General features: G+C 43.4%; 1 protein-coding gene across 1 annotated transcript in view; it reads right to left on the bottom strand.

Moving 5' to 3' along the window:
* Positions 1–24,775, bottom strand: part of PPM1L (protein phosphatase, Mg2+/Mn2+ dependent 1L) — a 291,218-nt gene extending 266,443 nt beyond the window's left edge. The window contains exon 1 of the mRNA XM_073674810.1: positions 24,069–24,775. Within this exon, the coding sequence (XP_073530911.1) occupies positions 24,069–24,467 (399 nt within the window). The 5' untranslated portion in view covers positions 24,468–24,775. The remainder of the gene's footprint in view (positions 1–24,068) is intronic.
* Between the last annotated feature and the right edge of the window lie 697 nt (positions 24,776–25,472).

The following is a 25,472-nucleotide window of genomic DNA, read 5'->3' on the forward strand; positions in this document are numbered from 1 at the left end:
TAAGTGACACATCCCTGTAAATAGGCTGTTGTGTCCTATATTATGCTGCTCTTAGAATAAATAGCAAAACCTCTTGACTGATTGTGGCCACAAAACACCTACGGATACACAGAATAGCCCACTAGTGCTGTGCAGGCAGAGCAGTCTGTGCATCCTGCCTTCACTTGGCCTCACCTAACCTGGTGGAAACTCCTGCAGAGTAAAGGACCTCAACAACAATTAAAGGGAACCTGTCAGCACAGAATGACTATTGATCCAAGTACAGGCGGCGGCAGGTGCATCATGGCGGGGCCAATCATTTAAGTGCACCTTCCCACCTGCTAGTTTTCCATCTATCTCCAGACTTCTCTGCCTCTATGAAGCCCCAGGTGTCAATCAAAGTAGAGGGGGGGGGATTGAGGTAAAATAAACCAGTGTGTACGTGTATTTAAATGATTGGAAGCGTCATGAAGCACCAAGAAGAGGGGTTAGTTTGAACAGTCATTCTGTGTTGACAGAGTCCCTTTAAAGAAAACCTGTCACGCAGTACATGTTGTCAGATCTATTAACAGGAGAAGCTGAGCAGAACGATATATAGGCTTGTGGGAAAATATTCAGTACTAGATGGTGGCCCGATTCTAATGCATCGGGTATTCTAGAATATGTATGCGGCCGACAGGGCACAATCAGCAGATCGGTGTTTAAATTTGGCGCCAAAATCGCTGATTGGTCGAGGCCGGCAACTGTGACCAATCACCAAAGCGGTGTTAAAATTTGGCGGCTATATCGCAGATTGGTCACGGCCGGCGGTCGCGACTAATCAGCAGAGCGGGGTTTAAATTTGGCGCCAATAATGCTGATTGGTCGCGGGCAGCGAACGAGACCAATCAGCAGAGCGGGGTTTAAATTTGGCGCCAATAATGCTGATTGGTCACGGCTGCGACCAATCAGCAGTGCGGTGTTTAAATTTGGCGCCAATAATGCTGATTATTTGCGACCGGTAACCGCGACCAATCAGCAAAGCGGTGTTTAAATTTGGTGCCAATATCGCTGATTGATCGCGGCCGGCCACCGCGACAAATCAGTAAAGCGGTGTTTAAATTTGGCGCCAATAATGCTGATTAGTCGCGGTTGGCAACCGCGACCAATCAGCAGAGCGGTGTTAAAATTTGGCGCCAATATCGCTGCTTGGTCGCGGCCGGCCACCGTCACCAATCAGCGAAGCGGTGTTTAAATTTGGCGCCAATATCGCTGATTGGTCACGGCCAGTGACCGCGACCAATCAGCAGAGCGGGGTTTAAATTTGCCGCCCATATCGCTGATTGTTCGCGGCCGGCGGCCGCAACCAATCAGCGTCGTATTAGTGAGGACCGGGGAGCGGCGCTGCCTGTGCGGGTACTTCCGCTGCGAGCAGCTGGGAGATGAGCGGCTGCTCGCAGCAGAAGCATGCCGACCGGCGGCGCCACTCCTCGGTCCTCCGTTCACACTTGCTGTCAGGTGATCAGAGCGTTGTTTAAATTTGGCGCCAATCTCGCTGATTGGTCGCGGTCGACTGGCGGCCGCGACCAATCAGCAGAGCGTTGTTTAAATTTGGCGCCAATCTCGCTGATTGGTCGCGGACGCCAGCCGCGACCAATCAGCAGAGCGTTGTTTAAATTTGGCGCCAATCTCGCTGATTGGTCGCACAGCAGTGTTTAAATGTGGCGTCCAAATCGGTGATTGGTCGCAGGCAGCGGCCACGACCAATCAGCACAGCGGTGTTTAACTTTAGCGCCAAGATCACTGATTGATCGCGGGCGGAAAGCGCGACCAATCAGCGAATCGTATTGGTGAGGACCGGGGAGTGGAATCGTATTGATGAGGACTGGGGAGCGCCGCTGCCTGTGCAGCTACTTCCGCTGCGAGAAGCCGGGAGATGAGCGATTGCTCGCAGCAGAAGTATCCCAACTCGCAGCGCCGCTCCCCGGCCCTACCTTGACACCCTAGCCGCATGGATGTCAGCGCCGCTGCCTGTGCGGATACTTCCGCTGCGAGAAGCCGGGAGATGAGCGACTGCTCGCAGCAGAAGTATCCCGCAGGTCGGGGTCCTTCTGCTGCTAGCGGCCGGGAGATGTGCGCCTCATGCCGGTCATCTCCCGGCTGCATCGCCGCTGAGCTCCGTCCCGCAGATGAGCCGCTAACGGCCGCCATCTTTTTTCAGAAATCCCGTGGCGTATTTTATTCATTGAAATCCCCGGTGTTTGCGTGTATATGAGTCCAGTGGACGGTCCTACTCAGTGATTGACAGTCATCTCTGCATGCCTAGTCATATAGGAACCATTCACTTTCACTGACTCATGTGCATACAATCGCCAGGGATGTCAATGAATAAAATGCAAATTTACTGACACTTTTCCTACAAAAAAATACATCATTCTGATCTGCTCCTTCATCTCTATAACATTCCTTCTGCAGATGAGATACCATTTTCAACCCGACAGATTCCCTTTTAATCCCCTAGCAACGAGCACCGTGCATGAATATTTGTTGCTCATCGGCATCAGATGAATGGAGCAGGCTCATGAGCTGAGCCTGCTCTTTTCCCGGAAGATGATGGCTGTGTTATTCAGCCATCATTTGCCTCCAACAGCCGCAAGTTGAAAACCACTGTCATTCTCAGACAGCAGCATTTACAGTGTGCCACCCGGTGGGCACGCTATTCTAACCACCCATTGCCCCCAGCACCTTCCTGCAATCGCAAGGCACTGATGTGCTGCCATGGCAGCCATGTGTCTGCTTAAAATGACGCCGTCATGATGCTATGGCTGACGTTCATAGGAGACCACAATTTGGACTTTGGTAGATGAGATGATCGCAGGTTCAAGTCTTCCAAAGAGACTGCAAAATTTAATAAAGAGTATAAATAAAAGGTTTTATACAATATATATAAAAAAATAGACATATTTGGTATTGTCATTTCCATAAATGTCTGATCTATCAAAATCTAAAATTCATTAACCCAATTGATAAACTGTAAAAAGAAAAAAAATCAAAACACCAGAATTGTGTTGTTTTGGTTGCAACAACTTTGCAGTAAGAAACGATCAAAACGTAGTATCTATCCTAAATTATATCAATAAAAAGGTCATTTTGCCCTGCAAATAACACTCTTACTCAGCTCCATCAACTGCAAAATGAAAACGTTATGGAGCTCGGAAAATGGAGACACAATTTTTTGTTTTTTTCAAATTTTTTTTACTACTTAAACAGAAAAAATGCGGAATTGCATATTATTCGCAATTTCACCTCACTTGGAATTTTTTCCTTGATTTATAATACATTATATGGTAAAATTAATGGTGTCATTCAAAAGAACATCGCGTCCAGCAATAAACAAGCCCTCAAAAGGCTATGTGGGGGGAAAATAAGGAAGGTATAACTCTAGGAAGAAGAGGAAAAAAAAAATGAGAATGCAAAAATGAAAAATCATCCGGCTCTAATCAATTACTGACTATATAAAGAGCAGATTGGAGTACTTGTAATGGTCTGTATAGACAGGCCTACCAGAATTTTATGTGCGCAAAACAATTATTAATAATATTGTTAGGAAAGCCAAAATCCAATGTGATGCCAAAAACAATGATTTTAAGGCCACGTTCACAAGTTTAGTATTTGGTCAGTAATTTATATCAGTATTTGTAAGCCAAATCCAGGAGTGAGTGAAAAATACAGAAGTGGTGACGTGTTTCTATTATACTTTTCCTCTGATGGTTCCTCTCCTGGTTTTGGCTTATAAATACTGATGTAACATAGTGACCAAGTGTGGTATCTCCCAAAGTGGCCATCTCCATGGGATACCAGATGTATATAGTGAGCTCCATGCAAATACTGTGATTTCTGTGTAAACTGTATGTTGTAACATATTGTGAGACCTGCTGACAGGCAGCACTAAAAGGGTTAGTCTCCCCCAGAGAGGATTGTTCATGTGACCCAGCTCTGCTTGGTATGCAATAGCTTCTGGAACAAATTCCCTGGACAGTCGACCAATGACAGCAGCTGTAAGAGTTTTTTTGGCTTACAAAACTGATGTAAAATACTGACCAAATTCTGAACGTGTGAATGTGGCCTAATGCTGATATGTTAACGTACTTGGCATGTTGATCGGTGAATGTGTGTTCTAATGAATTCTTCCACCAGATTATCGTCTTTTCTGAATAAGGCTTCACTCCTGGATCTCCTCTTGTAGATACAAAATAATAATACCAGTCCATATAATCTCTGGCAACGCACTTTGATATCTAATGGAGATATCTTTAGCTTTGGTATATGAAAGTAAGAAAAATACAAATATTCATGTCATAGAAAAAGTAGCTCATCTCTATAGGATTCATTATAAAGAACAGTTTTACCTAGAAAGGACAATAAAAAAAATCTTACGAGTCAGATTGTATTCCCTTCAACAAACATTCGCCAGCATTACAAAGCGATGAACAACAGACCGCGTCTGTATGGATCACGCTGGTTTAACTTTTGCTTTTTCTGCTGTTCTGAATCTGACTCTGAGGAGATGCCCTTATATTCTTAGAAATTGGCATCAGTGCTTAGCTGCTGGCGGTGCAAATGTTGAAAGCGCAGTGTGACAAAGTATATTGCAATGCTCATCAAGTCACAACCCGCTCACCTAACATATGAATTTTATAATTAGGCCCCCTGGTTACAGCTAAAATCTATGTGACAGTGAATGTCTCCATGTTCCTGCAGGCGTAGAAAAAGAAACTGAAGCCAAGGTGTGGCGTCTGCAAACCTCTGTATTTGTTTTATCGTCATCTATCATTTTAGATTTACAGCATCATGATTAAAATTATACAAAAAAAAAGATGAGGTGTCAGAAGAGAACGTGTAAAGCAGTGTAGGAGTTTCCAGTCTTCCAATTCGTTTTAGCTTCACAGTCATACACGTAGGGGTCATTTTTGAAACGTAAGGGCTCATTCAGATGTCGCTTTTTCTCTTTCGAAGCTATCCATGTTTTTCACAGATCGCACTTGTAACTATGATAGTCTGTGGGGCCGTTCACAGGTCCGATTTTTTTCGTCGAACCGAGTGGTCCGTTTAAAAAGATGGACAATGTCCTATTTTGACCCGATGGTCAGATCAAAATCAACAATGCAAGCCTATGGGTCCATGAAAAATCTAAGCGCACTCTGATGACATTGGAGTGCGGGCCGATTTTCTCAGACTGTTAGAAAGGAGATGGCGGAAAAACATTTTTTTCTCCACTGATGACAACCACACTCTGATCAAACTTTGATCAAAGTCTGATCAAAAAAATTAGCCCGTTTTTCTAGTGAAACACACTAACGTCTGAATGAGCCCTAATTGTGTTAGAAAATTCTGCAAGTCAGGCTAGACAAAACACCAAAAATCGGTTCAATTAATCCAAACTTTTATTTATTTTTTTTACATTTTTTTAACCTCCTCCCACCCTATACCATAATAGTAGGGTCAATTCTACAAACTGCCATATCATCCTTACAATGCCTCCTATAATATATAACTGATCCCCGGTCTATCTCTGAAAACAGCTCCATAGACTATCATTGGTACGAGTGCTATCCATGAAGATCATGGATAGCACTCGAAAGTGAAAAACTTCTCCCTCCTCCTACCTCTCTGATCGCTCCTTCCCTGCATCTTATGCTGGCTCTTCTTCCCTTTACTATTGGGTTTCCTCAGGGTTCCGTCCCAGGCCCCCTTCTTTTCTCCTTATACACTGCTCCTATTGGACAAACAATCAGCAGATTCGGTTTTCAGTACCATCTCTATGCTGATGACACCCAATTATACACCTCTGCTCCGGACATCACCCCTGCATTACTACAAAATACCAGGGATTGTCTGTCTGCTGTCTCTAACATTATGTCCTCCCTCTATCTGAAACTGAATCTGCCAAAAACTCAACTCCTTGTGTTTCCTCCCTCTACTAACCTTCTCAACCCCAATATTGCCATTTCCATGTGTTGTTCTACCATTACTCGATTCATTTCCATTACCCACAGTTTTAAGTGTGCCCTAGAAACGCACTTGTTTAGAATGATCTATTGTCTCACCTCACTTATGTAATTATTCCCATTTTGCCCTTCCGAAATTTTCTTCCAAAACTGGTCCCTCGTAGCATCTGTTTGCACACCCTCCCTGCATTTACTAGCCCTCTGTGTCTGTACTGTACACACACTGGCTGGTGACCGGCTCGTGCAGAATTATTTGAATACCCTAGTGATTATATTGATGGCTGGATCATACATTACAAGCACTTTTTACCATTTACCTTTCGTGTCTCTCCTATTTCCTCATAGATTGTAAGCTTGTGAGCAGGGCCCTCACTCCTCTTGGTATCTGTCGAATTATGTGTTACTCTGTTATGTCTTTACATTTCAGAGGGTACTTGTGTAGACAATAAAGTGCTGTGGAATATGGGCGCGCAACAGAAATAAAAATTATTATAGAAACTCAAATTATTCTTATTATTATAGCTCTCTCTGGAAGCCCACCAGAACCACTGCAGTGATATTGGGGGTGCCGATGAGATGCCATTACAGCCAAGGTCTAGAAATGGCCCCTGGGTCTGCCATGTACACAAGCCTATAAGACTCTGCCTGGTGCTGGCCATACACATGAGAAAGCTGTCGGCTTAATGGTTGTTTGGCTATCAGCTATCTCTCCTGCCTCTCCCATTCACATGGGCTCTCGGATTCGGCTGACTTTCATCACATGTGTATAGGGGTATTTACGCTAGACCAGGGATGTCAAACTCAAACACACAGAGGGCCAAGATGAAAAACTTGGACAAAGTTGCGGGCCAACCATACAGAATAATGGGCCCCATATAGTCCTCCATACAGAATAATGGGCCTCACATAGTCCATTATACAAAATAATGGGCCTCACATAGTCCACCATACAAAATAATGAGCCCCACATAGTCCACCATACAAAATAATGGGCCCCACATAGTCCTTGATACAAAATAATGGGCCCCACATAGTCCTCGATACAGAATAATGGGCCCCACATAGTCCTCCATACAGTATAATGGGCCCCACATAGTCCTCCATACAGAAAAATGGCTCCACATAGTCCTTCATACAGAATAATGTCAAACTCAAACACACAGAGGGCCAAGATGAAAAACTTGGACAAAGTTGCGGGCCAACCATACAGAATAATGGGCCCCACATAGTCCTCCATACAGAATAATGGGCCTCACATAGTCCATTATACAAAATAATGGGCCTCACATAGTCCACCATACAAAATAATGAGCCCCACATAGTCCACCATACAAAATAATGGGCCCCACATAGTCCTTGATACAAAATAATGGGCCCCACATAGTCCTCGATACAGAATAATGGGCCCCACATAGTCCTCCATACAGTATAATGGGCCCCACATAGTCCTCCATACAGAAAAATGGCTCCACATAGTCCTTCATACAGAATAATGGGCCCCACATAGTCCTCCATACAGTATAATGGGCACCACATAGTCCTCCATACAGAATAATGGGCCCACATAGTCCTCCATACAGTATAATGGGCCCACATAGTCCTCCATACAGAATAATGTGCCCACATAGTCCTTGATACAAAATAATGGGCCCCACATAGTCCTCGATACAGAATAATGGGCCCCACATAGTCCTCCATACAGTATAATGGGCCCCACATAGTCCTCCATACAGAAAAATGGCTCCACATAGTCCTTCATACAGAATAATGGGCCCCACATAGTCCTCCATGCAGAATAATGGGCACCACATAGTCCTCCATACAGAGTAATGGGCCCACATAGTCCTATATGCAGAATAATGGGCACCACATAGTCCTCCATACAGAATAATGGGCACCACATAGTCCTCCATACAGAATAATGGGAACCACATAGGGGTGGTGGTTCTGGTGTCACGGGCTAGATAAAACCACCAGATTTGGCCCATGGGCCAGAGTTTGACATGTATGCACTAGACCAGTGGTTTTCAACTCCAGTCCTCAAGACTCACCATCAGGTCATGTTTTCAGCATTTCATTACTATTACACAGGTGATGTAAATATTACCTGTGCAATACTAAGGAAATCCTGAAAACTTGACCTGTTGGTGGGTCTTGAGGACTGGAGTTGAAAACCACTGGTCTAGACCTTATAGGCTGCAAGTCTGTGCAAAGTGCTTTTTACAATGTACTCTTTCTTTCTGTTATCTAAAATGTAATACAAGGCTATGACGGCCTCCACACAGTGGCATCTGTCCCCCTAACATGTATGGTATACTGCATGATGTACTTTTTTTTTTACTGGATGCGCCATTTTCTTTGTAAACGCCAGCTTATACCTCTAAACTGATGCCAAATTATCCTCAGTCGGTTAAATGGGAATCAATGGGTTCATGTATTGTATGCGGCAGAAGCTATACCAGTGCTAACATCAGCATATGCTGCTGACCCAGAGTAAAACCATCCTAACACTGACAGGCATAATACACTGCGAAACAGGAGCTAGTCCGCTGGGCTGCTGTCATAGAAAATGAATAATCACTTTACCAAAAACCAATATAGAACAATAGTAGTTATGTGATAGTGCCGACAATATAAAAAAGTTTAATCTAACCGCCTAACAAAAAAGTTTTGACAAGTCTAAGCACTACTATAATTTCACACCAACTTAGGCACTGAATTTTATCCAGTATATCAGAATGCTATATACAGTATATTACTGTTTACCATTACACAAGAAATATTAGTCCCCTATACATAATCACATGAGACACAGCACGAACAGAGCAGTCTACGGCCGGGGTCAGAGATAACTACGATGCTGGACATTTACACACTAATTATTGTGATATACATTTTGGATTGTAGTTCTCTACGCAAAGATGCAGTAATGATGGAAAGACATATTGGAGAGTGAAATTTGCCATGGATCCCATTGACTTCATGCGATTGCATCAGGTTTGAAACGTATCAACTTTTTATTATGGGAAAAAAACGATCGAAGGCATCTTGTGCTATCTGTCATGTACCTGCTTCTGCCCCGCTCACCACCCATTGCTCCCATTGAGGCATGTGTTCCTGCTTCTGCCCCGCTCACCCCCCATTGTTCCCATTGAGGCATGTGGTCCTGCTTCTGCCCCGCTCACCCCCCATTGCTCCCACTGAGGCATGTGGTCCTGTTTCTGCCCCGCTCACCCCCCATTGCTCCCACTGAGGCATGTGTTCCTGCTTCTGCCCTGCTCACCCCCCATTGCTCCCATTGAGGCACGTGTTCCTGCTTCTGCCCCGCTCACAGCCCATTGCTCCCATAGAGGCATGTTTTCCTGCTCCTGCCCCGCTCACCCCCCATTGTTCCCATTTAGGCATGTGTTCCTGCTTCTGCCCCGCTCACCCCCCATTGCTCCCATTGAGGCATGTGTTCCTGCTTCTGCCCCGCTCACCCCCCATTGTTCCCATTGAGGCATGTGGTCCTGCTTCTGCCCCGCTCACCCCCCATTGCTCCCACTGAGGCATGTGTTCCAGCTTCTGCCCCGCTCACCTCCCATTACTCCCATTGAGGCATGTGTTTGGCAGGCAAAGTGCTGCTGGCTTGAGCAAAAACTAGATGCAATCTAGAAATAGTTTAATCGAGGGCAACAATTCTGCATTTTATCTCTCGAGCTGTCATTTGCCATCGCAAACCTAAAGATTACATCCCAATAGGCTTTTAGAGTCACACATTTGCATCACACTTACTCTGCGCTATGCTTTTCTGTGCTTTTCGGAAACCATGTTGTTTTAAATGAGAACTACAGCAGCTAAATCCTACTCACAAGTAAAAGCCCTTAATGCCATCTGCACTGCTCAGAATATATCCCTTGGTGTTTGCGTGCCTTCTGTGTACTCAGAAATGCAAGATCAAGTGCCAGTTTACAAAGATGGAATCCCTTTTTTCTCTACCTGTCACTCTTAGATGACAAAGTCTGGCATTTTAAATTTAGGTTTGACTAAAGTTTAATAAAATACATAAAAAAAATAAAAAGATAATTTATTGAACGGTTGGAAAATTGCTTAGACTTGTCAAGAACGAGAAGAACTATTTTTTTCCATATACAATTGGTACAGTGGGCGGCAATTAACACTTAATGCTTTTGCTTCACTGGAGATTGGAAAATAGCTAAAATAAACAGTAGTTTCAAAATCAGTTGTGGATTTTCTTCGCTTTGAGAAGACCTACTGTAGTCCTCCACGGCTATTTATGATGACTAACCAGTTTACAGCTAGAAATAGCTTGTCAACAACACAGAAGCCAATAAATGACATCAATTTTACAGCTGCCTACGCTAACCGTCCACCTCCATGGTCAGTTACAACCATTAATGAGAAAGTAACACAGCAGATGTTGTTGTAAAGGCTCTGGGGCCTCCAAACCCAATGAAGACCACAGTATGGCAACGGCAAATCCGGCATGTATTTACAAGAGGATTTCAGCCTGAATCAGATTTCTGCTGAGGATGTACCACCCAAGGATTAGCCCCAAGGCCATACAATAGGGATAATCCATGGTCTTTCTATGCAGATTTTGCGAGAAGAATGGATATGCTCATTATTTCCACAGCTTGGACAACTAGAGCTGCAGATCTTTTCTGGAGAATGTAAATGTGGTATGAAATAGTCCATTCACTTGCAATTGATGAAGAATGTTAGCGGATATGATGAGGATTAATGCACAGAAAATCCTCATCAAATCCTAAACATATGCACAGTGCCTAATAATTCATCAATATTCGGAGTATGAAACCCACACCAACATTAATCAACAATACAATGAAGTGGTAAAGGAAATTCCTAGACAAGCAAATGCGAAGGGATCCGTGCAGACTTGAAGAAACATTATCTTACAGTCCATTAATACAGAAATCCGAACTACCGCTATAGGGACATATGAAGATTGTCTTATCGGAAGAGCACAATGACTATCTTTATTGTACAAGTTGTATATTGTCTATTGTCATTTTATAAAAGTTTCTAAGTATTAACAGGGCAGAAAGTGGGTTAAGGCCCTTTTGGACAAGCTGATTTCTTCCCATAACAAGTGGCGATTGTTCCGCTCTCGTTATGGCCCCATACATAAAACTGCATGGGGGTAGAACAATTATTAATATGATTGTTCTGTGCCCATACAGTGAGAGTGTTGTCAGCTGCACATCTCTTTAGATGGGTTAATGTTCTACCAAAAATGATGAATTAACAAACTAATCAACCATTAAACTAGTGTTTTGCTCATTCTCTGACTGATCTTAAAGTTAGTTTACAAGGCCCGATGATTGGGAACAAGTGAAAAAGTGATCATTATCACAAACCTACACGTTATAAATGAAGAATAAAGTGTCATGTTTCATCAAAAAATTCAGTAGTGGCTTAGCTTTCAACTCCTAAATATCAGAAATTCCTTAGACCCTGTACACATTTGGCTTCAGTGTTGAGCATTTCAGCTTCTTCTGACAGGAAGGTAAAAAGTAACACTATCGAATGCACTATTCTCGCTGAAACCCTATAATAGCACTGTAAAGTCCATGGGACGATATCAATACTGGTGTTTCATGGCCCATGGAGTGAAGTGTGCCTCTTAATAAATTTGGGACATCTTTGGGTACTTGTATATCGAATCAATCCCAGCTAGGAGATGGCATAAATTTGAGCTCCGATTTATTCAGATTTTCCGGCAAACATTATATAGGTTTTATTTTAGTGGTGGTTGGTCCCAAGGCCAATTACACCATTACCCTATGTGCCAAATTTTGTGATTTTTCGATGCCTGAAAACTGGCACAGAGGGATTATACATTTCCCTCATAGAATTCTGTTCAAATTTACTCAGAAATGGGCCAGCATAGCTGTCAGAGCTCTTCTGTAATTAGAAATCATGTCCAACGAGGACTAAAGCTGGCCATCCATTCATATTTTTTGGAATTGTCCAAAGATTAAGCCTTTATGGTCACAAACCTTTGAACTCATTTATAAAATTTCTAAAAGTAAAATGAATATAACCCCTCAAATGGCATTATTATCTATTGGCATGGAAAATATCAATGATTCAATCAGATCTATTATTATACATATATTCCTTGTTATAAAAAATGCCATTGCGTTTCATTGGAAGAAAGCAGATCCTCCTACCTTTCCAGACATAATTGAAAGAATCAAACATACATAAAATCTATGAACATAATTTTGCCATTTCAAATAATCAATTTCATAAATTTTCTAAAAAAATGGCTAAAATGGTCTGAATGGTTTCCCTAATAAATTCAACCACGACTCAGGTGAATTATATTTCTGGTTATTAGTTCAATTCAAGTTCTAATTGATTTATCATAATATTTTTCTTTTTTTTAATCTAATTTTACTGTAATATATATTGTTGGTTACCCTATGTAATCTTTTTGTCCATATGCTACATTTGGTTGTATTGCATAATATTATTGAGTACCTCTATTCTCCTCCCCCTCATTCCTTTTCTTTCCTTCCCTTGTTTCCCTTAATTTTCCCTAGTTCTCCCTTTCCTTCCTTTGTATAAAATTATTTAAAATTAATAAAATTATTGGAATCTAAAGCTGGCCATCCACATTAGACAGCTGTTGGCTGAACGGTTGCTCGGCAGACAACTATTTCTCCCGACTCCACCACACTTGGCTGAGTATTCATGCATTTTTAGAATGGAGAGAAGATAAAGTTGCCTTCAAAAACCTCTGACAGTGGCTTATCTTACCCCCCAAAAAAGTTTCAGGTTCTGAAGATCCAATTGTCCCATCTTTCTCTTCTCTGACATCTTCTGTCGGGTGAGCTAGAAAGCCCCCCGTACTAATCAGATGGTCAGGTCTGGATGACTTTCATCTAATGTAGATGGGGACCATTGGTGACCTTACGCTATCACATAGGCTTCACACAAAGCAATGTCATTACATATGCAGCAATATAATAAATCTTCCTGCTAGTAGGTATGTGTTTCCAATATTCTTATTAGTAATCTTCATTCTTATGTAGGATAAGATGAGAACCATAAATAATACAAAATTGATCACTAAATGTTATAGGAAAAGCATAAAATGGATATTGATGTGATACATTCTTTATCTTCTACTTAACAGGGCAATTTCACAATAGCGTCTTCCACCGTTTGCTGGAATGGAGTGTCAGCTTCCCATTAATTGGGTCGGCTGAGAACAAGACATATACATCTGTTGGAGTGAAAGCTCTATTACATTATCACGTCATGCAGATAAAACCAAATCAAATGGATGGAGACAAATGTCGTCTTTGATATCGTGTAAATCCCCGTGATCCAGGCTGAATTACAAGACTTGTCCAATGCCCAATAAAATCTAACTGCATCTTTTGTAGAAATCCGACCGACATATATAGGAAAACAGATGAAGCTTGGAAAAGAATTGCAACATGTGCCAGTTACCTGACAATACAAGCAAATTATTCCTCTAAGACAAAAGTGGGAATTCATAAATTGTTAGGAAGAGGGTGAAGACTAAAAGGAGCCCACAGACATTAAACTTTCAACCAGAACAATTGTTTATCCGGTGACATTTCACAATGAACGATCGTTTCTATCAGATAAAGCTCAGAAAGAAAGTCGCCTATGCCTGATCTTTGTGTTAGTAAAAAATTTTTAATTGAAAGTATATTCCCAGAAAAATTGTCCAGCACCTGGTATTATCGAACAAGTATGGCCAAACTGAACTAATTTGATTACCAATACGGACTAAATTGTGTACGGCTGAGTAGATGTAATGATCCTTCACGAGTCGATCATCACTCAGTGGTTGTTCAGCCATCAGTAAGTACAAATTAGATCTCGAGAAGAAAGAGAGTTGATTTGCTAGGGCCACCCATTGGCAGTAGTTACCCTATTAGTCAAAATATGACACTTTAAAGAATTTTCCAGGACTTTTACACTAATAACCTATCCTGAGAAAGGTCATTAATATGAGATTGGCGAAGGTCCAACTCCTGGCATCCACACTGACCAGCTGTCATCACCTCTGGTGGTGGCCGGATGTAGTCAGTGTACGGAGCTGACCAGCACACCTCTAAACACAGATCTGCAGCACCTGGGAGTGACCACTACACGATGAACAGACCTGATGTGACATTAACAACTTATGCGAAAGATAGGTCATCATTATAAAAGTTACTTTAACAAGTCTTCCATGGATAAGAGTAAACTAGAGTTTCCTCTAAACATAGTACTGTTTGGCTGGGTGAGAGGCATTTGAAGTGAACCTAAGGCGTCAGATGTCAGTGATTTGTCTCATAAGTAAAACATGGACCGATTTCCATCATTGTTTTGGATCAGATTATGAAAAACAGATGATTAAATGAGGTCTAAGGAGTTGCTGTCTCTATTTGTTTGTCAACTGGCGTCTTGTGGGCCAAGTATTTCTAAAAGGTAAGACCTATGACATCTACATGTACTTCATAGTTGCTCCTAACTGTGGTATAGAAAAGGTTAAACGTCTGGGATCGGAGAAAGCGCTTCTGTGCGTGTGCATTCACCATGCCGCACACGGGGGGCATCGTTTCCTAACACAAGGAATTCCAAGACTCCACAAAGTGACCTATGTATGATTATTCTGCAATAAACAATAAAATGCATAATCATTCATCTTTCATTATCACACACATATACCATCACCAGAACAGCCCAGTGATATTAGCTGCCACATTAATACCCAAATGAAGCCCAGTATCTGAAAGGTCCCACTGCTGATGAGGAAGATTCTCGGCATCAACGACAACTCTGTGACAAGGTTATGAGGAGTAGCAGTCAGTGGATGGATGCAAAAATGTTCAAGTCACTCAAAATCTCTGCGTAAAGCTGACATAATCCTTAAAAAATGCAAAGTGTATACAAAGAAAGAGCTAGCCGTGCTGAAAAGTGAGTGACAATGTAAGGGGTTCAACAAGAGATCTATGACAACTCTGATGGAGACTGCAGTACAACCGGGGCTCTTTACCCGTCAGCCTCTGGGCATGTTCACATGACAAAGCATATGCTGCAGATTTTCCATTCGGATTTGCAGGTGAAAATTCTGCAGCATAATATAATAGCGGCAAAGTGGATGAGAATTTAATCAATAAGGCTATGTTCACACTAGGTGTTTTTCAGTGTTTTTTTATGCAAATTTTCAGCTGCGTTTTACAGTACCAGCAAAGTCTAAGAGATTCCAGAAATCTCATGCACACCTTGTTTTTTTTATCAGTATTTTGTGCTTTGCAAGCTTTTTTTTGCAGAATAGAGCGTTTTTCACTCATTGGATGTAATGGGTGGTGAAAAAATGCTAAATAAATGCAGGTATCAGGTTTTGCAGTGTTTTTGTGCCAAAACCTGATGAAATAGAATGAGATTTTTTTTTTCCACTGAACTTCATGTACACGCATAAAGAGACAAAAGGACAGTGAAAAAAAAAAAACGCAGCAAAAACAAGCAAAAAAAACAAGCAAAACTTTCCTGGCAAGAGATCAGGTTTTGCTGCAGAAAAAAACCGCTGAAAAAACGCATAGTGTGAACATAGCCTTACAATGTAAAGTCCAGCTCACTCACCACTGGGTGCACGGATCACACGGTCTGTGTGCAGTAAGAGGAAATAAAAAAAAAAACAGCTCCCAAGATCCAATAAAAAGCAAGATGGCTTTATTAAAGGGGTTGTCCACTACTAAGACAACGCCTTCTTGAACTACATGTTTGGCCCCCGATAAAATAAAAAAAAGCTATCATAAGTGATCCGAAATGCGATGCATTTCTATATCAGTGTCTTGTTCATATTATTGTGGAATACTTAAAGGGGTTGTCCACTACTAGAACAACCTATTCTTGAACGAAATGTTTGACCCCGATTAAAATAAAAAAGCCTACACTCATCTCCTTTGTTGGCGCAGTTCCAGCAGTGTCGGCACTCGCGTTCCCAGGGCTGCGTCAGCCACCTTCATACAAAATTGAACATGAAGAGGAAGTCAGAGATCAACTGATCCTGGACTTCCTCTTCTTGTTCAAAACGTCCAAAGGCGGGGACAGTGACGCCAGTGCTGATTGGGTGCCGAGCACCACGTGCCATTCCACCGCACCACAGCCCCGGGACCACAAGTGCCAACACCGCTGGAACGGAGATAGCACTGGAGGTGAGTATAGGCTTTTTTATTTTATTGGGGCCAAACATTTAGTTCAAGAAGAGGTTGTCCAAGTAGTGGACGACCCCTTTATGTATTCCGCAATAACATGAACAAGACACTCATATAGAAATGCATCGCATTTCGGATCACTTATGAGAGCTATGATGAAGGATCATCAGTGATCCGAAACACGTAGCATTTCAACACCAGTGTCTTGTTCAGATTTTTATAGAGAAAATAATAGAAAACCGCCCCTTGTGTGTATCAACCAAAAAACAGCGATTTGGTAAGTGAAGGCTAGTTTACTCACTTGTACCAGTTGTGCAATACAGGCAACACTCTGTAACATATGTGTGGTTCCCCCAAAAGGCTGCTGCTACGCCCGCTGGTTACTGGACAAGTATGTGCTAGAACTAGAGACTGAAGAAGGAGGGAAAAGATTGCGGCTCATGTAAATGATCCAGAGGAGGTAGAAGCATGAGGGTTTATTGAAACTATGCGTTTCTGAGGCATACCTGATGAAGGGGTCTGATAAAGCCTCAAACTTCTACCTCCTCTGGATCATTTACATCCTTGGCAGCGCCCACAAGAGCCGCAATCTTTTCCCTCCTTCTTCAGTTCATATTTTTGTGGAATACATAATGAAGCCATCTCACATTTCATTTTATCATTGGAGCAGGAGATTTGAACCAATCTCATCCACACGCAGATTTTCTGCACAGCAGTCACAACAGTTGTGCACCCCAAACAACTGCAACTTATTGTCACCGCCAATGTCACAATAGCCATGTTGTGCAAACGTTGTTGCCCAGTAGTCCAAGCCCAAATATCATTCTCCATTGAGTTTGTGTTCATCCAAATTTAGAATTGCACTTCTGCTTTATTGAAATATTATGATGAAATATCACCTTAACCATTATAAACTTGTGCTATGCTCCAAGTCAGGAGAGCTTTGCTTTTCCAAGAAGTCACAGATGGAAAACCTATCATAATAAAAAAAGAAAATGACCTGTTATAATTAGTTCAAGGTGGCCAGGCGAAATAGATTTGTTTATTGTAGGTGCAGATGCTTTGGATAGCTCCAATCACAGCTCCATACCTACAAAGCCTTGTCCTGCTCTATTTTCCAGGAAGGCATCTCGCCTGATCTCATGCAGCAGCTGAAGGAAATTTAGAGCACTAATGCCAAAATACAACAGCAAAAAATAAATCAATGAAGAGCTCTGCAGCTTTCTCCTTGATAAGTAATTTCCAAAGTGAAATCACTGGATGCACTAAAATATTTCCAATGTCAGAAGAGGCACCCCGGTCTGAGCAATCACAATGTCCTCTGTGCTCCTCACAGTGTCAGCGAATATAGCAGTGACACCTAAATGTGGGTTGTCGCTGCCACTGACAATCACTGATACAACATCAATCGCTTTCTATATTATTAAAATACCTGGAAATTATGAATCACACAGCTAATGGCATCCAAAAATGTTGGTGTAATATATTGTTAATGCAAAGCAAGGATTTTAAAAATGTCCAAAGTTTTCTATTTTATTAATTCACACTTGTTAGTTATACCTACATATATTTCACTTTTTTATAAGTTTAGGTATATTAGAGGGAACCTGACAGTAGATTCATTCGGCCTGAATCACAGGCAGCGTGAATCGGCGTTATTGCAGCCATGTTTGGTTACTCTGAAACGCTGTAGCTTCAGAGACAACATACTTTCGAAGATCTGCTGGGCATCATACGTCTTGGAATACTAGTCAAAGGCCGGACCCCCACAACTTCTCCTGATCCCACTCCCCTAAGCATCATACGTCTTGGAATACTAGTCAAAGGCCGGACCCCCGCAACTTCTCCTGATCCCACTCCCCTAAGCATCATACGTCTTGGATACTAGTCAAAGGCCGGACCCCCTGAACTTCTCCTGATCCCACTCCCCTAAGCATCTTACGTCTTGGAATACTAGTCAAAGGCCGGACCCCCGCAACTTCTCCTGATTCCACTCCCCTAAGCATCATACATCTTGGAATACTAGTCAAAGGCCGGTCCCCTGCAACTTCTCCTCATCCCACTCCCCTAAACTAAAAGGTCTCTCCCCATAGCAGTCTAAGGGGGGGCAAGGTAGCAAGAAGCCTACAGCCTCTTTGACTGGTCATCCGATAAACATGATCCCCAGACATCTTTGCAATGTATGAATCTACTGCCAGGTTTCCTTTAAAATAATTACTTGGAATATCTGAAATTATTAAAATAGAGTCCATCAATGTACAGGGCTGTGGAGTTGGTAAGCCAAACCTCCAACTCAGACTCCAACTCCTCAATTTCCCTGACTCTGACTCCACAGCACTGCCTCACTACTGAGCGTGTACATAAAGTGCAGCACTGCCTCACTACTGAGCGTGTACATAAAGTGCAGCACTGCCTCACTACTGAGCGTGTACATAAAGTGCAGTACTGCCTCACTACTGAGCGTGCACATAAAGTGCAGCACTGCCTCACTACTGAGCGTGTACATAAAGTGCAGCACTGCCTCACTACTGAGCGTGTACATAAAGTGCAGCACTGCCTCACTACTGAGCGTGTACATAAAGTGCAGCACTGCCTCACTACTGAGCGTGTACATAAAGTGCAGCACTGCCTCACTACTGAGCATGTACATAAAGTGCAGCACTGCCTCACTACTGAGCGTGTACATAAAGTGCAGTACTGCCTCACTACTGAGCGTGCACATAAAGTGCAGCACTGCCTCACTACTGAGCGTGTACATAAAGTGCAGCACTGCCTCACTACTGAGCGTGTACATAAAGTGCAGCACTGCCTCACTACTGAGCGTGCACATAAAGTGCAGCACTGCCTCACTACTGAGCGTGTACATAAAGTGCAGCACTGCCTCACTACTGAGCGTGTACATAAAGTGCAGCCCTGCCTCACTACTGAGCGTGTACATAAAGTGCAGCACTGCCTCACTACTGAGCGTGTACATAAAGTGCAGCACTGCCTCACTACTGAGCGTGCACATAAAGTGCAGCACTGCCTCACTACTGAGCGTGTACATAAAGTGCAGCACTGCCTCACTACTGAGCGTGTACATAAAGTGCAGCACTGCCTCACTACTGAGCGTGTACATAAAGTGCAGCACTGCCTGACTACTGAGCGTGTACATAAAGTGCAGCACTGCCTCACTACTGAGCGTGTACATAAAATGCAGCACTGCCTCACTACTGAGCGTGTACATAAAGTGCAGCCCTGCCTCACTACTGAGCATGTACATGAAGTGCAGCACAGATTTATCTCACGGCCTAACTACTGAGCGTGTACATAAAGTGCAGCACAGATTCATCTCAACTAAAAGCTGAGATCCTTAGATCAAGAATAGAACATACATTTATAGGACATTTCAGAACTTTCCCAAATTCTTATGAAAACATTTACAGCATATCCAGCATTGTACTAATGAACCCAATTTATTATATATTTTAGGAGTTAGTCCATTTTACATTGACTCCACCAAAATGGACAGTGACTCCAACTCCACAGCCCTGTATCACAGCCATCCTACTCTACAACAGCCTATGATCAGATGATACAAGGCGGAAATCAGGAGTAAGGGGCAGAAGGGTGAAGGATAACTACAGAAGTGACTATGCACAATAGAAAGAATATGACTAAGAAGGAACAGAAACTATTTTTCTTGAAGTTTGTAAAATTACATCATCATTGATTGAACTGTCATATGACTCCATGCCTTTATCTACACCAGCTTTCCTATAAACACGCCATTTCTAATGCAATTTTGGGTTGTCGCATCAAATTTCATTCACTGCACACTTTAAATTGGAAATCTTAAAGGGAATCTGTCACCAGGTTTTTGCAAATGGGATTTGAGAGCAGCATCATGTAGGGGTAGAGACCCTTATTGCAGTGATGTGTCACTTGCTGGGCTGCTTGGTGTCGTTTTGATAGAATCCCTGTTTTCTCTGCTGTATATGTAGCAGTGCTGTGAATGCTGGGCTGTGTATAACCCCACCCACACCCCTATAATGCCAGTAATCTGCTAATCAGTGGTGGGGGCGTGGCACACAGATTAGCTGGACCTGACACCTAGTCCTGTAGTGATAATCTCCTGCTGATAAAACACTGATTGTATTGAAACTACAGCAAGCTGCTCAGCAAGTGACGCTTCCCTGGAATCAGGCTCTCTGCCCCTACATAATGTCAGGGAATCTGTCAGTAGATTTTTTTTATATCTAGAGCAGGTAAATGCTGCTCTAAACAGCAAAAACCTGCTGACAGATTCCCTGTAAAGATAGTGTATGTAAAGTAATATTATCTGATGATATACATCGGTGCAGAATAAGTGGAAAAAAACAGCATAGGAATTAATGAGCCATATTGCTGTCCCATGGCTTGTTCCTTTTTTTTTCCAATTTTTCTTAGTGCTAATGATTAACCTTGAACAAATTACATGACGCTCAAGCTCAATGTAATGCTGTCATTTCAAAGAACATACTAGACAAAAATAAATCAGCGCTAACCATACAACCCACCCTGCCTAATCCCAATGATCCAGTTCTTCACTATGAATACCTGAGACCTGACAACTGTCCAGCACCAAGTCTTATCTGCAGCTTGTTCTTGTCACATCTCTGCATTCAGTGATGAGCGGGGAGAAGGTCTTACTTATCTACAGAGACGTCCCGCTAGTAATAATTGCGGCTCACTGTTCCGTATAAGTGAGTCTATAGCCCTGGTAAACAACTGCGCATTGTAAATGGCACACCGCGATGCCTGACATCTATGAAATCATGGAGTTAGTCGCCGGTCTATCCGGCAGAACTATTGTAATACGTTCAGAGAACAATGTATCATTTATAGCTTAGCGAGATGATTTCAGTACTTTGAAGGCGTCTTTTATAATAAAAATTCATAAAGTGATTTATTATAAAAGAGGACAAATCTCTACCATGAAAGTCTGACCATCTACAATGCCATCTTTGTCTGATCGCGGGGCTAATGGCTATTTATATGTGGAGCTCTAGGATATTTTTCTTTGCAGTGGAATCCACAGCTGACCGCGGGTTTCTGCTTTGCAATTGCTACAATTCCACATGTGGATTAGCCACCGGCTACTATGCATGTGGCTCCCTGCATGGAAGCATAATCGGCTTTGATAAGTGGCAGGTAACTTTATTTTTTTGCAACATAAATTAAAATTCCACAGGGAAGCCGTATGAAAGATTTATGAAGGTGACATGTAGGCAGATTTTAGAACAGAATATACAATAAAAACCCCCATGTAAAAAATCCTCTATGTGAAAATAAAAGGATCTGAATGACATGCTGCCAAAGTAGTGATGATAATTCTGCTGTATGATCCTCTGGATAGAAACATTCTGTATTCGGCAATGGTCATCTATACAGAACAGGCTACGGCCCACTCTCACTATCCAGTCCACCCACCCAATGAAAGTCATGACATTCTCAAGGATGAGAAGAAGCAGAGAGCAACCAGGGAAACCTTGATATCCAAGGGGGCTTTAGAATGTTAGCATGAACTTGTTGCCATCATGTAAATAACTGCACATCATATGGACACATCTGCCATTACTATTGTCTAAACAAAGCCAAATATTGGGGCATCAGAAGACAATTTATTTCTACACTTTGTAAATACAAGTCTAAACCAGTCTCTTCTTCCAGTTCCTATAGGCAGAAACTCAAAACCCTTCCAGTGTTAGTGTGAACTATACCGGCGGACACTGTGTGCTGCGGTGAGCACCACTGCTATCTATTACAATAAATCCACAACTGTTCTAGGTGCATCACCTCAACTCCTATTGATCAACAATGATTCTGGATGTGTTTTATATTGGTCTTTGCAAGAATTATCATATTTTTGGTCAGTATGTTCCTTTACTTTGTCAAAGCCTATATCACATTTTGGCAAAAAAAAGTGAGATAGAGCTATTAAAGTCTACCAGTTAGGACTATTACATGTCTACCTGTTCTTTTTCAGCCTCATTATTAGTGTGTTGTTTCATTAAATGAATTGAAAATAATTACTAAGAAAAAATTTACATAATTCTGCATAAATTTGTACAAAAAAACCTGAAGTACTCTATGTGTGCCTAAGTTATGATGTCTTAAACACGTTGTACCTTTCATTAGACAGTTTCATAAGGTAAAACATGGCATACATAAAAGAAGTCTGACCTATGCACCATTTCTGAAGGGATACAAAGTAGCAGGCAACCAAAAGGTGGCTAAAAAAAAGTGGCTAACATCTCGAGCAAGGTGGCCCAAATGTATCAGTATTTTTGCCTGTCTGGGCTAATTTTAGTACAGTAATGATAAATCAGACCCATTATGTTACTTGCGATTGTCTAATAACAACCGCTTCTAACCACAAAGACGACCTTCAGAGCTGGTGGTAGATTTCTAATAAATGGAGTACTTTGTTGATATATGTGGAGTGTCCTGGATGCCATTCTGGACATCATACAATTGCATAGTAATCTAACAGTTCTCACAGATCTCTGGCTTTTATCCCAGTGCAGGGTACCACATTTTAACCCCAATATCTTACCATTCACAGCGCAGTGTCCAGGTTCTGTTCCCTCATCCTATGCCTACCTGGCTCCACTACTATAGTGTGGGAGCCTACAAGTTTCTAGGGTGACTGTTTCTAAGCATCTAGTAGCACACAGTCACAGATCCCATGCTGTTCTAGAGATATGGGCAGGTGGGACAACCTCAGAGTTATAGGCATGCGAGTCATGGGCATGTAGTTGTGGCCTGGTGGGACATCCTCTGTCATAGTTATGTAGTTGTGAGAAGGTGGGACATCCTCAGTCATGGGCATGTGACATATGTAGTCATAGGCATGTGGTTCTGTGCACGTGAGACATCCTTGAAGACATAGACATGTAGTCGTGGGCATGTGGAACATCCTCTGAGACATAGGCATGTGGTACATTTTCACAGTCATGGGCATATGTGACATCCTCAGTCATGTGAATGTAGTTGTGATCAGGTGAGACATCCTCAGTCATGGGCATATGGATCATGTAGTCATGGGCATGTGGTACATTTTCAGAGTCATGGGCATATGGGACATCCTCAGAGTCATGGGCATGTAATCATGGGCATGTGAGACATCCTCAGTCATAGGCATGTAGTTGTGAGCAGGTGTGACATCCTCAGAGTCATGGGCATGTAGTTGTGGGCATGTAGGACATCCTCAATCATGGGTATCTAGTTGTGAGCAGGTGGAATATCCTCATAGTCATGGGCATGTAGTTGTGGGCATGTAGGACATCTTCAATCATGGATATGTAGTTGTGAGCAGGTGGGACATCCTCAAAGTCATGGGCATGTAGTTGTGGGCATGTAGGACATCCTCAATCATGGGTATATAGTTTTGAGCAGGTGGGACATCCTCATAGTCATGGGCATGTAGGACATCCTCAATTATGGGTATGTAGTTGTGAGCAGGTGTGCCATCCTCAGAGTCATAGGCATGTAGGACATCCTCAATCATGGGCATGTAGTTGTGAGCAGGTGGGACATCCTCAGTCATGGGCATGTAGTCATGGGCATGTAGTCGTAGGCAAGTAGGACATTCTCAATCATGGGCATGTAGTCATGGGCATGTAGGACATCCTCAGTCATGGGTATGTAGTCGTAGGCAGGTAGGACATTTTCAATCATGGGCATGTAGGACATCCTCAGTCATGGGCATGTAGTCGTAGGCAGGTAGGACATTCTCAATCATGGGCATGTAGTCATGGGCATGTAGGACATCCTCAGTCATGGACATGTAGTAGTGTGCAGGTGGCACATTCTCAGAGCCCTGGGCATGTAGTCATGGGCATGTGGAGGTCCTCCTTGTTCTACCTACCTCTCCTCCGTGGCCATCGAAGATGCCGAAGATGGACGGGTGGCTCTTGTTGAGCAGGTCGGTGATGATCTCGAAGCGGTCCTCCATGTGATCCCTCCGGCCCTGGATGGAGTACACGGCCACATTGTTAGTCTTGAACTCCCAGGTCTTGGAGAACTCTGCCTCCAGGACGTCCAGTCCTCCGAGCCGGTCATTCTGCATGATCTCGGCCACCTTGCCCTTCACCATCTGCACGGCGTCCCGGCTGGACTTGACGATGGTCTTGACCTCATCAGTGTGGAAGAAGTAGCTCCAGAGCGCCAGGCTGATGCACAGCAGGAACAGGGTCTCCGGTCTGAGTAAGAAGTAGCGCATGATCCTCCCCAGCAGAGACAGCAGAGTCATGGTATCCTCTATCATTTATGTCCTGAGAGGAGAGCAATCAGTGCATGGCAGTGGGACCCCGGCCCGAACTCCTCCCCGGGAGGGGGCACAGGTCTGCGGCACCTAGGACAAAGGGGCAGAGTCACTGGCAGCAGCTGGGCGCGGGCAGGACGGCGGCACAGGCTCCTCACCGGCTGCTGAGCACGATGCCCCAGCGAGCAGCTCCAGCCCGGACTCTCCGGCTTCTGTCCCTTCAGCACCTTGCAGCGCTGTCATAAGGTGCAGACACCGGCAGTTCTGTGCTGCTCCCCCACAGGACTCTTCCACTACACCCGTATGGAGGGGGCGTGCTGTACTTCAGTATTTAGGTCTTCACACTGAGAGATCCGTGCTTCACACTTACTACAGTGAGCTGCATCTGTAGTATTCAGTGATGAATCTTCTGCTGTGAGGAGACCAGACCCCAGCAAGGAGCGCTGACAAATATCCTCAAGAGAAAGCCCCCCCTACATAGCAGTCAGCAGTTGGTACAGTCCACCACGAGCAGCAACACTGCAAGCGAGGAGGGACAGAAATACTCAGACTGGAGGGGGCGGCTCTGCTGCTGCTGCTGTCAGTGCTGTGACTGTCGGCAGCGAGAAGCCCGAGCTCTGGCCGAGCTGCACCTCAGGCTGCAAAGATCAGCAAAGAAGAAGACCTGAGCAATAAAGCCACAAGATGGAGGAGGCTGTGCTGGACAGACACCGGCTCCACTGTCTGCGCCTGAGCTGCAAAGCTGCAACTTTAAAACTGGAGGGGCAGTGTATAAGAAGAACGGGTCTAAGACTGCACAACCCAGAAGAGAAAGAGCTAAAGCTACAAAAGGACCAAAGACACCTGGCACATCAGGGGTGAGGCGGTCACAAAGGGCCCATGCAGGAGGGGGGCCGCCAACGCCAATTTCACCTGAATGTGCATCCTCGGCGCAGGTAATGCGGCGCAGAGACCCCCGGGTCATGTGCTGCCTATGCCCACACGCCAAAGTCAGCTGCCAGCTTCTGC

The sequence above is a fragment of the Phyllobates terribilis genome, unplaced genomic scaffold, assembly GCF_046119375.1.
Source record: "Phyllobates terribilis strain yellow unplaced genomic scaffold, ASM4611937v1 Scaffold_3__8_contigs__length_932513732, whole genome shotgun sequence".
Classification (NCBI taxonomy): Eukaryota; Metazoa; Chordata; class Amphibia; order Anura; family Dendrobatidae; genus Phyllobates; species Phyllobates terribilis.